The 15322-nt window shown below is 39.6% G+C and overlaps 1 protein-coding gene across 2 annotated transcripts in view; it reads left to right on the forward strand.

Annotated features, from left to right (window-relative positions):
- FOXJ3 (forkhead box J3) overlaps window positions 1-15322 on the forward strand; it is a 129926-nt gene that overhangs the window by 62407 nt on the left and 52197 nt on the right. For both annotated transcript variants that reach the window (XM_070404988.1, XM_070404989.1), the window contains exon 4: window positions 6291-6365. In XM_070404988.1, coding sequence (XP_070261089.1) covers window positions 6291-6365 — 75 coding nt within the window. The remainder of the gene's footprint in view (window positions 1-6290; window positions 6366-15322) is intronic.

The raw sequence follows: 15322 nt of genomic DNA on the forward strand, positions 1-15322 counted from the left end.
ACAGTACAGGCGTAGAAAGCAGTATGGCTGCTCTCAATCCTGCCCTCAAGAGGCCCCGGCAATCGCTGGGAGCGCCTCTGAGAGAAAGCTGCTCTCAAGTTCCGACCGATGCCAGACAGTCCCTTTTCTCCTGTATGAGTCTGGGTCCCCAGAGACTTGCCTGGAACTGGAGCTCAGAGCTTGAGACTCACTCCGATTGAAAAAGACAACCGTGTCCTCAGCCCTCAGCCCTCTCCGCACGCACCTCCGCACCTTTGTATTTTACTTCCGCACCGTACCTCCTCTGAGTCTCGGTATGCTTTTCTCTTTCCTTCTAGTTGTAGAAATTCCACTCAGCCAGCCTTCCTGTGGTTCTGGATGATGTTCGTTTTGTCTTTTAGTTGTATTTTTGAAGTGGTTGTGGGAGGCAGCAATCCCCGGTGTTTACCTATGCCGCCATCTTGGTTTTCCTCCCTTCTTGAACTTTTAAGGTAGATTGATGCACTTCAGTTTGTTTAATTAGTTCTTTCTTTTTATTGTCTTTTCAATTTGGATTGAGTATTTTATATGATTCCATTTTATTTCCATTATTATTTTATTTGTTATACCTCTAACTAAATTTTGCTAATGATTGCTGTAGGGTTTTCCAGACCCATCTTTAGCTTATCACATTCTACCTTCAAATATAACATTTTTTGCATATTGGACTGACTTTATAAATTTTACTAGAGGCCCGGTGCATGAAATTTGTGCAAGGGGCTCGGCCCTCGCAGGCCCAGCTGCCTCGGCTGGCTCTCGCAGCCCCGGCTTCGTCCAGAAGGTCGTCTGGATGGTTGGATGGTTGTTCTGCTGTTTGGTTGTTCTGCTGTTCGGTCTAATTAGCATAGTAGCTCTTTATTATATAGGACTAGAGGCCCAGTGCACAAAAATTTGTGCACTCGGGGGTAGAGGGGGTCCCTCAGCCCTGCCTGTGCCCTCTCGCAGTCTGGGACCCCTCAGGAGATAACAACCTGCTGGCTTAGGCCTGCTCCTGGGTGGCAGAGGGCAGGCCCAATCCCTAGGTGCAGCCCCTGGTCGGGCTCAGAGCAGGGCCGATTGGGGAGTTGGGGTGCCGCCCCCTGTCATGCACAGAGCAGGGCGGATGGGGAGGTTGTGAAGCCACCCCTAGTCATGCTCAGGGTAGGGCCGATTGGGGGGTTGGGGCACCGCCCTCTGTCACACTCAAGGCAGGGTCGATAGGGAAGTTGCGGCGCCACCCCCTGTCATGCACAGAGCAGGGCGGATCAGGGGGTTTGCTTGCTGCCCCCTGCCATGCACAGAGCAGGGCCGATCAAGGGGTTGGGGCGCTGCCCCCTGTCACACACAGAGCAGGGACCATCAGGGGGGTTGGGGCTCCGTACCCTGTCACACACACAGCAGGGCCCATCGGGGGTTTGGGGAGTTCCCTCTTGTCATGCACAGAGCAGGGTCAATCAGGGGATTTGGGAGCTCCCCCCTGTCATGCACAGAGCAGGGCTGATCAGGGGGTTGGGGAGCTGCCCCCTGTCACACACAGAGCAGGGCCAATCAGGGGGTTGAGGAGCTCCCCCCTGTCACGCACAGAGTAGGGCCAATAGGGGAGCTGGGGCACCACCCCCTGTCACACACAGAGCAGGGCCCATGGGGGGGTGGGTAGTTGAGGCGCCACACCCTGTCACACTCAGGGCAGGGCCGATGGGGAGGTATGGCTCTACCCCGTCTCACATAGAGCAGGGCCCGTGGGGGGGATTGGGACGCTGCCCTCTATCACCCACAGAGCAGGGCCGATCAGGGGGTTGGGGCGCTGCCCCCTGTCACACACAGAGCCGCAGGGCAATCAGGGCGTTTGGGCGCTGCCCCCTTGTCATGCTGATCCCGGTGCCGGGAGGCCTCGAGGCTCCGCTAATCCCACCAGGCAGGGTCACAGATCCGGGTCCCAGACCGCAGACAGCCTTGCCTGCTGCCGCCCGCCTTCAGTATGCAAATTAGCCGCCATCTTGTTGCTTCAGGGAGGGGGTCCCCACTGGGGTGCCTGGCCAGCCTGGATGAGGGGCTGAGGGCTGTTTTCAGGCTGGCGGGCAACTGAAGCTCCAAACCTCTCCTTTTTTTCTTTTTTTTTATTCTGGCATTTATTTACCTTCTATGGCTGTCACTGGAGCTGAGAGCCGGCTTTCTCTCTGAGGCTCGGCTGAAAGCAGGTTTCTGGCCTTTGTTTTCTGTATTCGAAACAATGTTGCGACTCCAGCTCTGAGATCCCGGCTGACTGACAGGAGGTTTCTGGGGTTTTGTTTATTTTCTATAAATGTTACTATGTTTCCAACTGAAGCTCAGAGGCGGGCTAGTGAGGCGGGGAACGTTGGAGTCTGCGGTCACTGGAGCAAGCAAGCCTCCTGTTAGCTTCCAGCTGCCTGGCTGCCGGCCGCCATCTTGGCTGACAGTTAATTTGCATAAGGATACGCTGATTAGCCAATGGGAAGGGTAGCGGTCGTACGCCAATTACCATGTTTCTCTTTTATTAGTGTAGATAATTTTAATTCCTCTGACCCATCCTTTGAGCTACAATAGCATCCATTTTACTTGTACATTTTGTAAACCCCATAATAAATTATGTTAACAGTTATCTTTTAAAGGTATAAATAAGAAAAAGTGTTTTTTTAAATTTGCCTTCCTTTTTACAATTTCTGGAACTCTTCATTTTTTTATCTTATTTTTTTGTAGATACAAGTTTCCACTTGGTATCATACTTCTGCCTAAAGAACTTCCTTATAAAATTACCAGCCAACTGGCAATTAATTATTTCAGCTTTTGTGTGTCTGGAAGTCTTTGTTTTGCTTTAATTTTGGGGAAGTATTTTCACTGGGTATAAAATTGACAGTTTTAAAAATTTAGTATTTTAAACATGTCATTATGTCTTCTTCTATCTTGCATAGTTTTTGAGACATTTGGTATAATCCTTATCTTTATTTTTCTGTATATAATCTTTTTTACTCTTGCTGCCTTCAATGTACTCTTTTCAGTTTGTTTTTCAGCATTTTGATTAATGAACATAAGTGTGTGGATTTTTTATTCTGCTTGGTATTCTCTGAAATTCTTTTCATCTGTGATTTGATGTCGTGTGTTATTTTTGGAAGATTCTTGACTGTTAACTTAAAATTTTTTTTGCCTCATTGCTTTCTTTTCTCTCCTTCTGGGACTCAGATTACTTGTATTGTTCCATAGTCTTGGATGATGATAATGATGATGATGTTGTGTGTGTGTTTGTCAGTTTATATGATTTCTCTTGATTGATCCTCAAGATATCTGAGCCTCTCCATAGTTGTGTCCAGTCTACTGATGAGTCCATCTGGGGAATTCTTTATCTTTGATCATGTGTTCTATCTTTCATTCACATTTGACTCTTTTCTTATAGTTTCCACAACTCTGTTGAAATTCCCCATCTCTTTATGCAAGTTACCACTTTTTTCTACTTGGTATTCTGTATAATAAAAGGCTAATATGCAAATTGTCCCCTCTGCTGGGAGTTTGACCAGGGGATGGGGCTGGCTGGCCAACCGCCCTTGGCCCCTCTCCCTGGCTGGTTGGACCCTACCTGTGCACAAATTTGTGCACCAGGCCTCTAGTTTTAACATATTAGTTATAGTTATTTTAAAGTTCTTATCTGATAGTTCTAACACCTGAGTCATCTCTCAATTGGATTTTGTTTCTTATCCCTTGACAATGGTTTTTTCCCCCCATGCTTTTCTATCTCTTGAAATTTTTGATTGAGTGCCAGATAGATGTGTAGGAGACTGAGATAAATAGTATTATAAATACTATTTATAAATGGACAAGCATCTTTCGTCCCAGGTCATTTTTGTGGGGAGTTGAATTAATCAATACTTGCACTGGATATGGGTTTTGTTGTTTATATCTTTGTTCTCAGTATACTGCAGACTTTACATTTCTCCAGCAGTAGGCTCCTATTACTTTGGGCTAGGAATGGAGGGCTTAGGTGCTTGTAGGCTTTTCTCAGTTTTCCTGCTTTCTTTTTAGATTTTAGTTGTCTCTGTCCATCTTGCTACAGGTAGGGATGAGAGACATGCTTCTACCTCTTCTCTATCAGATTGTTTCTGCTTATTACTCACTGGTAGGGTTGGGGGTTTTACCTGATGTTTTAATTCAGCTTCAGTCTTACTCAGGCCCTTGGACTTGGGAGTGTGGCTTTTTTAGTGTTTCTTTCCTTCAGCCAGACTAGCCTTACATCTGTAATTGCTTTTGGGATAATTTTCTGCCCCTCCCTCAGCTAAGGTATTTCTGCACTGTCCCAGAGGTAAAAGGATTTTGCTTCTACTCCTCTCCCATCAGCAGTAGATCTTTGCCTATCCTGGGAAGGGGTTTCCTATCCCTCCCTACAGGCAGAAGTTTTTTTCCTCCCATTCTTCCTTAGAAAGCAGTCTTTGCCAGAGTCTTATGAGTGAGAGAGTTTGCTGCCCCTACCTTAAGTTTTTTGCTTTGTAATACCTATAGAAGGTGGCGGGGCTTTGTCTCCTACTTTGTGCTTGTCAGTTGCCTCTTTGCTGCCTATGCAATAAAGGAGACTTTCTTTGGTCTCTTTTCCTAACCACCCCCCTACTCTCCAGTCTTTCTTGTGAGCATATGGTGACGGGTGCGTGGAGAAGAGCTTGAAAGTGAGTGGGAGCTTCTCTTGTGTCTGGGAACCTTGTTGCCAGGGGTGGAGAACCTCCGGCCCACGGGCCTTATATAAGGCCTGCGAAGTCATTTGGTCTGGACCTGCCAAGGCAACCACAGGCAGGATTCAAAATTCAATAAGTCTAGGAGCTTTTTTTCATAGCAACATAAATTTATATTAAATGAATTATATTAAGCGAATGATGCTATAAATATTCAAATGGCCCTTGGCAGAAAAAAGGTTCCTCAGCCCTGCTTTAAACTGACAGATTAGCCCATGCTCTGCCTTTCAAATTTTAGCTAATTTCTTAGATGGTGGTCACTTCTTTCTCCCAGGCTCTGCCAAAAGGTGAGACAGTTTGTCCCCTTTCTCACTGAATGGGCTTATCCCTCTCTGGAATTTCATTTTTTGGGCTTCCTTGCAACCTCAGCTTTCTAAGGCTGTTCAGATAGGTGTGATTTGGGGAGGGAGTGGACTAACCCCTTGTTTTCTCATTGTTTGGGAGAGATCATCATTCTTGATAGGTATCTACTTCCCAAGCAGAAGGGGACTCCCATTCATAAGTTTTGAATTGATGTTTTGGTAATAAGATAGGTTTGGAGAATTTCATTAAGAAGAAACGGCCTTTGGATATTTTCTTTAAAAATTGTGACATAGTCTTACTTATTAGTGAAAGATTTCTTCTTTCACAGATTTTTTTCCAAGTGCATTTTCCTGCCATCTTAGGTGGTTATTTTTTTGTTTGTTTGTTTTTGTATTGATTTTAGAGAGGAAGGGAGAGGGAGGGAGAGATAGAAACACCAATGATGAGATAGAATCATTGATTGGCTGCCTCCTGCACCAACCCCACTGGGGGGTTGAGCCCGCAACCCGGGCTTGTGTCCTTGACCAGAATCGAACCTGAGACCTTTCAGTCCGCAGGCTGACGCTCTATTCACTGAGCCAAACCAGCTAGGGCTAAGGTGGTTATTTTTTTCCTGTGACATTGAGAATCCTAGATGTTCTTGCTAGCCCTTTGTAGTTAGTGTCTTCTTTCTGTTTTTCTTTCTTATAGATTGCAGTGAGAACCTGATTGGTGCCTATATGCTCTTATAATGGAGCAGTGGAATTATTTGTTTTGAATTTTTAACTCATTAAAAAGTGGTAATACATGTGCTTTATAGATCATTTGAACTGCAGAAAATAGGAAAATAATCATCACGTATAATTCTATGTAAAAAAGCTATTAACATTTTGCATTTTGACTTGTTTCCAAGAATGAATGAATCACAATTTAAGTCATAATATGTATATAATTTTATAATTAGCATTTAATACTTAATATTAATCATAGGCATCTTCCTGCATCATTAAAAGTTCTTAATAAACATTTAAAATGGGACATATAGTCCATTATTTGGAATTTTGTAACATTCACCAGAAACTTTCAATAACTGCTTTCCTTTGTAGCATTCATAATTTGAAAATCAAAAAGGTTTAAATTTGAAGCTCATTTAAAAAGCTTACTCTATTTGTAATTGTATCCCAGTGCACAGAGATATTTAGATTTCTGACTTTGTTTTTTAAAGGTGGATTTTACTTTTTGGATTCCAGTGACTGTATGGTTTTTCTTCTTTAATTTTAGAATTCCATACGACATAATCTGTCTCTGAACAAGTGTTTCCTTAAAGTGCCTCGATCCAAGGATGACCCTGGAAAGGTAGGATTTGTTTTCTTAAAATAATTGGATTCTTCATTATATCTATTGTCATGTTTGTACCTAAGATATATCTGTTAAATAAAGAAAAATAATTGGAATGAGAGCATTCTGGTTCATTGATCAGGACTATTTGTGAAAATAGCAAGTCCTCCTTCAGCCCACTCCCACCTACCCCGCCCCTATCCCACCCACCGTATCCCCATTTTAGTTGGTATGCTTCAAGGACCAGCAGCGGGAGAACTTTCCTTTTAAACAGTGGGAAACTAGCTAGTATAGAGCTGGTCCTCTGTTATAGTTTGCTGTTTCTAATCTAGTTTTTGTTTGGTTATTTTCTTAAGTGTATGTATTAAATTTGGTTTTTGAACTGCTTGTTAGGAACAGCACTTTATTAAGTATTACATACAAGAGGTGGATTTGTATGTAATTGAGAACTGGAAGTAATTTTTACCCTGAAATAAAATTGTTTTTCTGTTATTTCCTTCTTTTCTTAGTTGCTGTTTTTTCCTCTTCATTCCATTTATCTCCTGCCACCATTACATTTTTAGTATTTTATCTACAGAGACTTGTTTGTTTGTTTCAATAGCCTTGTCAACTGCAGTGTGGTCTGAACTTGGTACTAGTTGCTTGATTTCTAAGCTCAGAGTATTTGCTTGGACCATATTTGGTTGTCATGATAAATGATTAGATTAGGACTTTGAGACAGTGTATCTGTTAGCAAGCATGCATTCTTGTTTGGATGTTTGCACTTCTTGTCTTCTTTAAGCTAAGTGTCTCGGGAAAAAATTTTCTAAAATGAAAGCCTGGTCATATTATCACCCTGCTTAAAAGTACTCCCCAGTGTTCTGTAGATATTTCTTTTATAAAATATCCTTTACTATATTTTTCTTGATCTGCCTTTCTAGCTATGCTTCACCCCATTCAAGACCCACGGTAAGGAATTACTTGGTTTCCCAAACATGCTTTTCAAATGGTCTTCTTTTTATAAAAAATATTTTTATTGATTTCAGAGAGGAAGGGAGTGGGAGATATAGATAGAAACATCAATGATGAGAGAGAATCATTGATTGGCTGCCTCCTGCACGCCCCCTACTGGGGATCGAGCCCACAACCTAAGCATGTGCCCTTGACTGGAATCGAATCCAGGACTCTCCAGTCCATAGGCTGACGCTCTATCCACTGAGCCAAACTAGCTAGGGCCATCAGATGGTCTTCTCTTAATGCATAAAGTCCCTTTTCTCTACTTGTCTGGCCTACTCCTTGTCTTTTAAGATTGAGCTTCAACATTACTTCTCTGAGGCTAACACCCGCCCCACCCCCACACACCAAATGAATTTGTTGTTCCCTCTTTTGAGTTCCTGTTACTTTGTCATCATTGTAGCAGCTCCTAACTGGTTTTTCTACCCATGGATTTACTTATTTCTCATTTATAGCAACTTTCACAGAGTAGCCAGTGATCTTTAAAAAAAAAATGTTAACCTAATCATATGTACTCTTTGTTTAAAATCTTAATTGGTTATCTACTGTCCTTAGGTTAAAGTCTAAATTATGAGGGTAGGGATTATATATATATAAAAAAGCCTAAGATGCTAATTGTCCCTGTGACTGACCATTCGAGCAGCTGCTATGACGCGCACTGACCACCAGGGGGCAGACACTCCAACCTGTAGGTTAGCTTCCTGCTGGGGTCCGGCTGATCGGGACTGGGCGAGACAGGCTGGACATGCCCTGGAGCCCTCCTGCGGTCCCTCCCCGGCCCTGATTGTGCGCCATTGGGGTCCCTCGTCCTGGCCTGTGCCCCCTCGCAATCTGGGACCCCTTGAGGGTGTTGGAGAGCCGGTTTCGGCCTGATCCCCACAGGCAAGGTCAAGGGACCCCACTGGTGCACAAATCTGTGCACCAGACCTCTCAGGTATGTATATAGTTTACTTGTTAGCCCCAGTTACTTGTGCAGTGGCTGGTGGCACTGAAGAGAATGAATATATTGTATCCTTTGCTAGATGGCTAATTTCTTAAGGTTAGAGATGGAGAGTTATTAATTTCTATTGAAAGCAGGCACTCTTAAAAAACTAATGTTTTATAGCACCTACTATGATTTGCCCATTAAGTTGGTTCTTAATAAGATTGAATAGGTTATTATAATAGTTTTCTTATTTGACCTAGTTTATTATTTGCCTGTGTTCACAACTCTCTAGGGTTGAGACTAGGAATTGGTAAAAATTTTTCTTTCCTTTAAAGCAGGCTTATTATAAAAAAGGAATTATAAATTTTTATATTTACTTCATTGCAATTTTCTATGGACAGTGAGTATATATGAATCTGACAGAAAGGGTTCTTAAGAGTTTAGGAATTACCTATTTTATTAGAGTTCTATAAAGCAACTAATTAGATTCTGTAAACATGTGGCTTAGATTTAATTTTTAAAAGAGGTTTAAGTCATTTTAAAAAACCCACACATGAAAACTATATTATGTACTAAATTTATTTATTTATTTTTAAAATGTTTTTTATTGATTTTTTTTTTTTTTTGAGAGGAAGGGAGGGAGAAACATCAATGTGAGCCAAACATCGATGGGCTGCCTCCTGCACACCCCCTACTGGGGATTGAGCCAGCACCTTAGGCATATGCCCTGACTGGTAGTTGAACCTGCAACGTTTTGGTGTAAGGTACAACGCCTCACCAACTGAGCCACTCCAGCCAGGGCTATTGATTGTTGACAGTATTACAGATGTCCCCCATTTCCTGCTTCTTTATCCCCTTCCACCAGCCCCTGCCCCGCCCCAGGCCTTCTCCACGCTATTGTCTGTGTCCATGGGTTATGCATATATGCATGTATGTTCTTTGGTTAACTCTTTTCATCTCCTCCATTATGTACTAAATTTCAACCAATTGGAGCTCTGTGTTTTTTTTTTAAAAGAACCTGCTGTCAGGTTTTCTTTTGTGCAGAACTTAAAAGCTTTTCTCCACCTTAGTCAACTAATACCATGGGGTTAAGGGAGATGTAGAAAGACATATATTACTCTTTACAACTATTCTTTTTGAATCAGATTGTCTTACTGATGTGCAGCCAAAACAAAATACGGAAGTAAATTGAATCCTGAGAGGTAAATAAAAGCTTTCGATTTTTACCATTAGTCTCTAATATTAAACTTGTTTTTATCAAAACACATTATTGTTCTTATTGGTTTTGGTCATAATTGTAAATATTGTAAAGTACATTTAAACTAAAAGAGTCATTTTAATTTTCACTCTCGAGGTGAGATTTAAATATCCAGAAATAAATGTTGTAATCTGATCTTATAAGATACATTCATTTTAATTTTTGATATAAAAATAAAATTTTATTTTTAAAAAGTTCCATTGCTTAAAAAAAGTTTTGAAAACCTCAGATCTAGCCCATTTTAAATAAGAGGAAACTAAAGCAAATAAATTAGGAATGACTTACCCAGGTTCAGTGTAGAAATAGAACCCAAGTGTATTGGCCAGACTTACTTGCAAGTCACAGAAGCCCATTACAGACCAACTTAAGAGAGAAAATATCTGCAGTAAGAACTGGAGCCTGGTTCTTAAATTTTCTCACCAGGCATGTCTCTTTACATCCCTTAGCTTTTCTGGTGGCTGCATTTCAGCCCATTTAGTAGCAGAGATGACCATCAGCAGCTTCTGGCTTATATTCTGCACCTGGAGTATAGCAAATGTCTTAGAATGAGTGCTGAACAAACAGAATACATTTGGTTTCTTGATTCCTAGACTAGTGCTTTTTCCACTGTGCCAATCTTCCTTGAGAGGGAGGCCAAAATGTTAGTTAAGTTTGGGTACTTATGAATTGTTTTTTTCTTTTTGTATTACAGTGTTTCCTGGCATTTGAGGAGCTTTTCCAAAACCACCCTCACCACAGTGGGAGAAAACCATTGAGCCAAGGTGGGGTGGGAGTAGTTTTGATCTTTGGGTATGGGGTGGACTTTGACCCCTTAGGATTTTGCTAGCTGCTACTATGACCCAGATGGGTCCAAGAGAGAGAGGTAGAAGTAGCTTATACAGCATCTTCTTTCTCATCTTTTTATGGTTTAGCTTCCTGTTCCAAGTATTACCAGAGAGGTATGAAGGCCAGCCTAAGCTTAAAGAATATTGTTGAATTACAGATATTTTTATATGGCCATTTATTTTTGATTCAATCCTTCATTTCCTAGAAGCTGTTGTCATAAAAGTTCTGCAATCCATTTTCCTCTGTTCCCTGGAACTAATTACAAACAGCCACATTATTGTTTTCTTTAAAAAGAAACACAAACAAAATGAAATTATATTTTGCATTGATAATTGCTGCTTTTTGGAGGACAGATTTCTATTTTCTCTTTCCTTGATTCCAACCCTGTTTCTTCATACTGCAGTCTATCCATTTCTTTATTCCTGTCTTTTGTCTCCTCTTTTCTCATTAGTTTTACTTTCTGTATTTTTGTCTTTTTTTTTTTTAACAGTCTTTATGCAACTCACATGTCTGTTACTTTAACCTTAAAGAAAGGTAAATATTTTGCTCATTTTACTGAAAAACAAATACTATCAGCTAAATTTAGTTTAAAAATATAGAGTTCTCTTTCTTTGCTTTCCATTGAATCTTTTCTCAATCTTGTTCTCTCTTACCTCATAAAAATGATACTCTGACTTTAAAGGAAATAAAGGGTTGTAGGAAATGGTTTCAACAATTAATTAGCAGCAATGGGCTGTAATAAAGTTGATAACTAAGAAGTTTAGGACACTGAAGGCAACTGCTTGTCCTGAGAGAGATAACTATAGTGAATTCATAGTAAAAAGCTTTTTTCCCCTGTTTTTAGGGGGTGGGGTAGATAAAATTTTTTTGCCTGGGGTTGGGAAGGTTGTAAAACTTAGTGGCTGTGAAGTTTGGGGTCTTTTGGTTTGTGAGGAAACAACAAAGTCACTGCTAGAGAATTAACTGTTGGAAGTTCTGAGATAGTGATTTTTTTTTCTATTCCTCTCCTATCTCATAGTATAAGGGACCATAATTGACTGATCTCTTTTTCGAAGTGTATTTTTTTTTTGTCAGGTTAGTATTGCATTGTATTAATTTGTAAATTGACTATTATTTGTTGGTATCCTGTTTTGGTCACTTTATTTGTGAAAAGATATAGAAAAATTGGAAAGGTTTGAGGGAACATAATATATAACATTAAGTGATGAGCAGTTTTGCAGGAATAATAGGTATGTACCCTGAAGGAGGAAGATAAATGTGTAATTTTAATACTAGTCAAATTAAGAGCATGATTTTTGTGAGAAGTTGGCCTCTTATCTGTGTCTTTGTATAAAACCAAACATTAAGTAGAATTTAAAGATAAGCAAGAGTTTGGTTGGACAGAAATAAGGACATCATATTTATTGGAGTGAAGAAAAACATTGGTGGGGATCCCAAGGGAGGCGTTAATTTGCAATTTCTGAAACACTTCAAGGATAGTTGAAATTACTACCATTTATGGTTTTTAACTTATGGTAGGTAAGAACCCCAATTGAAGGCTAGGAAGAAGACATACTCAAGTTTAGCTGAGGGACCAGTGAGAACAAAGTTGAGATAGAATTGGGAATTAAGGGAATTGAGATAAATACTAACATGAGATCCAAGAGTGAAGAAAGGATTGGTGCCAGTGAATGCATATTAACCCTTTGCACTCCGAACCATTCTGGACATTGGCTACCAGCTACTCGACGCTACTTTGCGGCGGAAACGTGCATTTACAGACCCTCGTATTATTGAGTATAATTTTGGAACCAAGTAACGTATTATAATGATATTGGACTTATATGAACTGGGTGACATCGAGGAATGTATATTTGCAAAAAAAACAATATTTTATTGTTTATAATTTTGTACAGTATGATAAGTTTTGTAACACTCCCCAATATGCATTGCAGGCTGATTAGTGCATGTTTGACAGTAATAAGTGGTTTGACGCCTGCCACCAGGTGTTTTCCTGTTAGAACACACAATGCAGTCCCGTTTTCTTTGTCCCACATCGGGAATATGTAGTTTATTGTTTAATCCGACACAAAACCCGCTGACATTTCTTGTATATATCTTAGTAATTTTACGATATTTTGATTTAATTTCTTGTGCCATTTCAAGATAAAACTTCAGGGAAACATGCATGTCTCAAAAAGTTGCGTTGAAATAACTCAATTCCCCGTAATCACTAATAAACTGCAATGTCCCCTGAGAGGGGACATCTGAGTGATATGCTAGAATTCCGATGTCCCCTGAGAGGGGACAGCGGAGTGCAAAGGGTTAAGGCAAAGGTCGATTATGAATGTGAGACAGTCCATTAGACAAACCAAGGTTAGAAAGCCCAGAATAAGAAGAAGCATTCAGAGAGGGTTTGAAAGATTGTGGGTCTGATGCAAAGAGAACACTGCAGAAACAGAAGTGCCAACCTAGAACCCTGATGGTATACACTGTTAGGCAAACCAGTTTAGTTACAGCTGCCTTTTATTCCCATGTGCAGATTCTCTGTTCTCTTCCTAATGAAGAGAGATAACATTCTGTGATCGGCCATTTTTTTTCTTTTCCAGATCTAAACTTTTAAAAAATGTTTTGCCCCAAAGTTAATTTTTTAAAAAAAGTATATATGGTAAAATTCACTCTTTGGTGTATAATTCTAGTAGTTTTAACAATCCATGCAATGTAACCAACCATGATCAGAATATAGAACAGTATTGTCCTTTGGTAGATAGCCCCTTTCCCCACCCCCAGGCCCTGGCAACTATAATTTTGCCTTTTTCAGAGTTCATATAAATGGGACTCAGACAGTGGGTGGCCTCTTGAGTCTGGCTGCTTTTACTTAGCATAATGCATTTGAGATTCAGCCATATTTTGAGTATCAGTAGCCATTATATTTCATGTATTCCATTATATTGGTATACCACAGTAATGACCATTTGAAGAACATGGGGGTTGTTGTCAGTCATAAGTTCATTTGACTATCAAGTCCTTTTCTTCTAAGCTTAGACTCAGTAATTAACTTGACATATAGTGAGATACAAGACAGTGTTGAATTAGTCTAAACTAATAACATAATGGTCATACTAAATTGCTTTGTGAGTTATACTAAATATAGGTGAACTCTTAGAAATCAATTGTGATATAGTAAAACATTATTTCTAATTTAAAAATAATAATTTTGGAAAGGATCCTGTTAAGGCATTGATGATTTAAAAACAAGATAAAGGTCTGGCTGGTGTGGCTCAGTGGTTCAGTGTCGACCCATGAACCAAGAGGTCAGTGGATTGATTCCCTTTCAGGGCACATCCTCTGGTTGTGGGCTCAATCCCCAGTAGAGGGCGTGCAGGAGGCAGCCAATTGATGTTTCTCTCTCATCTGATGTTTCTCTCTATCCCTTCCTCTCTCTCTGAAATCAATAAAAATATATTTAAAAAAATAAAAACAAGATATGGCCAACTATTGCTTATTAGAACATACTATTTTTAACATTTAGAGGAACCATTTACTATACTATAATTAATGTGTTAATTACATGTTTTTAATCCATTGATTAAGAGTAAATTTCCTAATGATCTCTCCTGAGCACACTTAGCTTAATTTGATAATCAATATATTTAGAAGTAATAAAAACTAAGAATGTTCTGGGGACCTGAACTGGCATTGGAATAGCTTTTGTCCATGCATTCATTGTATTAGCCAGCCAAACTGCTTGGCTTTTAAGTACTTTATATTTTACTGTTCGAAGACTATTTTTGTGGTATGAATAGAGTGACTATTTAACTTTCTGTTTAAACTAGAAGCTTCTGGGAATAAAAAGGGTTGTTATCCTTAATTATGCTTAGGCAACAGTTATAAACCAAGACTGAAACTGGGAAATATGTTCACTCTATCTATGGTGCATGCAAATGCTGTGCCTTGGACCTATGGGCATTTACCAGGAGCAGCATCCTAACATGGTGGAGGGTAAAAAAAACCCCAAAACTTAAAAACTGGATTGCCAAATCTAAACTGGGAAAGTAAAAATAACAACAACATTGAGACATGATATGAAACCAAAAAAGTCAGGGACAAAAGGGACCAAACACTATGTTTGAGGCTTCTGAAGTGGTGTGCATTGAGAGCTAAGGAAGAGCAGAGAATAGTCTGTGATGATTCACTTTACCACTGAGCAGTAGGTTAGTTAAAACATAAAATTTATAGATTTAGCCATTTGGAATGATAGGCTATTTATGATAGGGACTGCTTTCCATAGCAATATGAAGTTAGTATTAGCTTCTTGGGTTTACTTGTATTTAATCAGATAATAGCATTTTTACTAGGCTATTTTTAATCTGGGGACTGTTAAAAGTTACATTAGTGTGTGATAGAGCAGAATATTTTGTGTTGACAAAACTATCAGAAATAAATTATTGGAATAATTAAAATGTACTTTATTTGAAGTGAAAATATTTTGTAATTTAAGAATGCTGCCTAGTTTTTAATTGGGTGCCATGTTTTTCTCCTCTAGAATTAATCTTTGCTTTAGGATATGTTGAAGATTGCTGTTGATTCATATTTTGAATATGTGTTCAAAGCTATACAATTCTAGTTGTGATTTTTCTTTGGGATTTTACAAATCAAAACATTGTAGTCTTTTTCTTTAGGAGGACATTAGCTTGTTGTACCAGAATTGTTGATATGAATTAATAATAATGTTTACATTATATATTGCTTTATAGATTAGATATTTTACATGCATTGTTTCAAACCTTCAAACAGTTATATAGACAGGCCCCAGCTTTAGATAGTGATATTTATTTAAGTTCTTAGATTTATCCATAGATTAGTTCACATAAACCTCACATTATTGAACTCTTCACCTAAGTGGGAATCATTTGGTATATGCTCTATTTATGCCTGGCTTGCTTCACTCAGTATAATGTCTGTGTTGCTATTAGATATGTTAGTTTGTTTCTT

The sequence above is a fragment of the Myotis yumanensis genome, unplaced genomic scaffold, assembly GCF_028538775.1.
Source record: "Myotis yumanensis isolate MYYU_CA2020_CCGP unplaced genomic scaffold, mMyoYum1.0.hap1 SCAF_2, whole genome shotgun sequence".
NCBI classification, from domain to species: Eukaryota; Metazoa; Chordata; class Mammalia; order Chiroptera; family Vespertilionidae; genus Myotis; species Myotis yumanensis.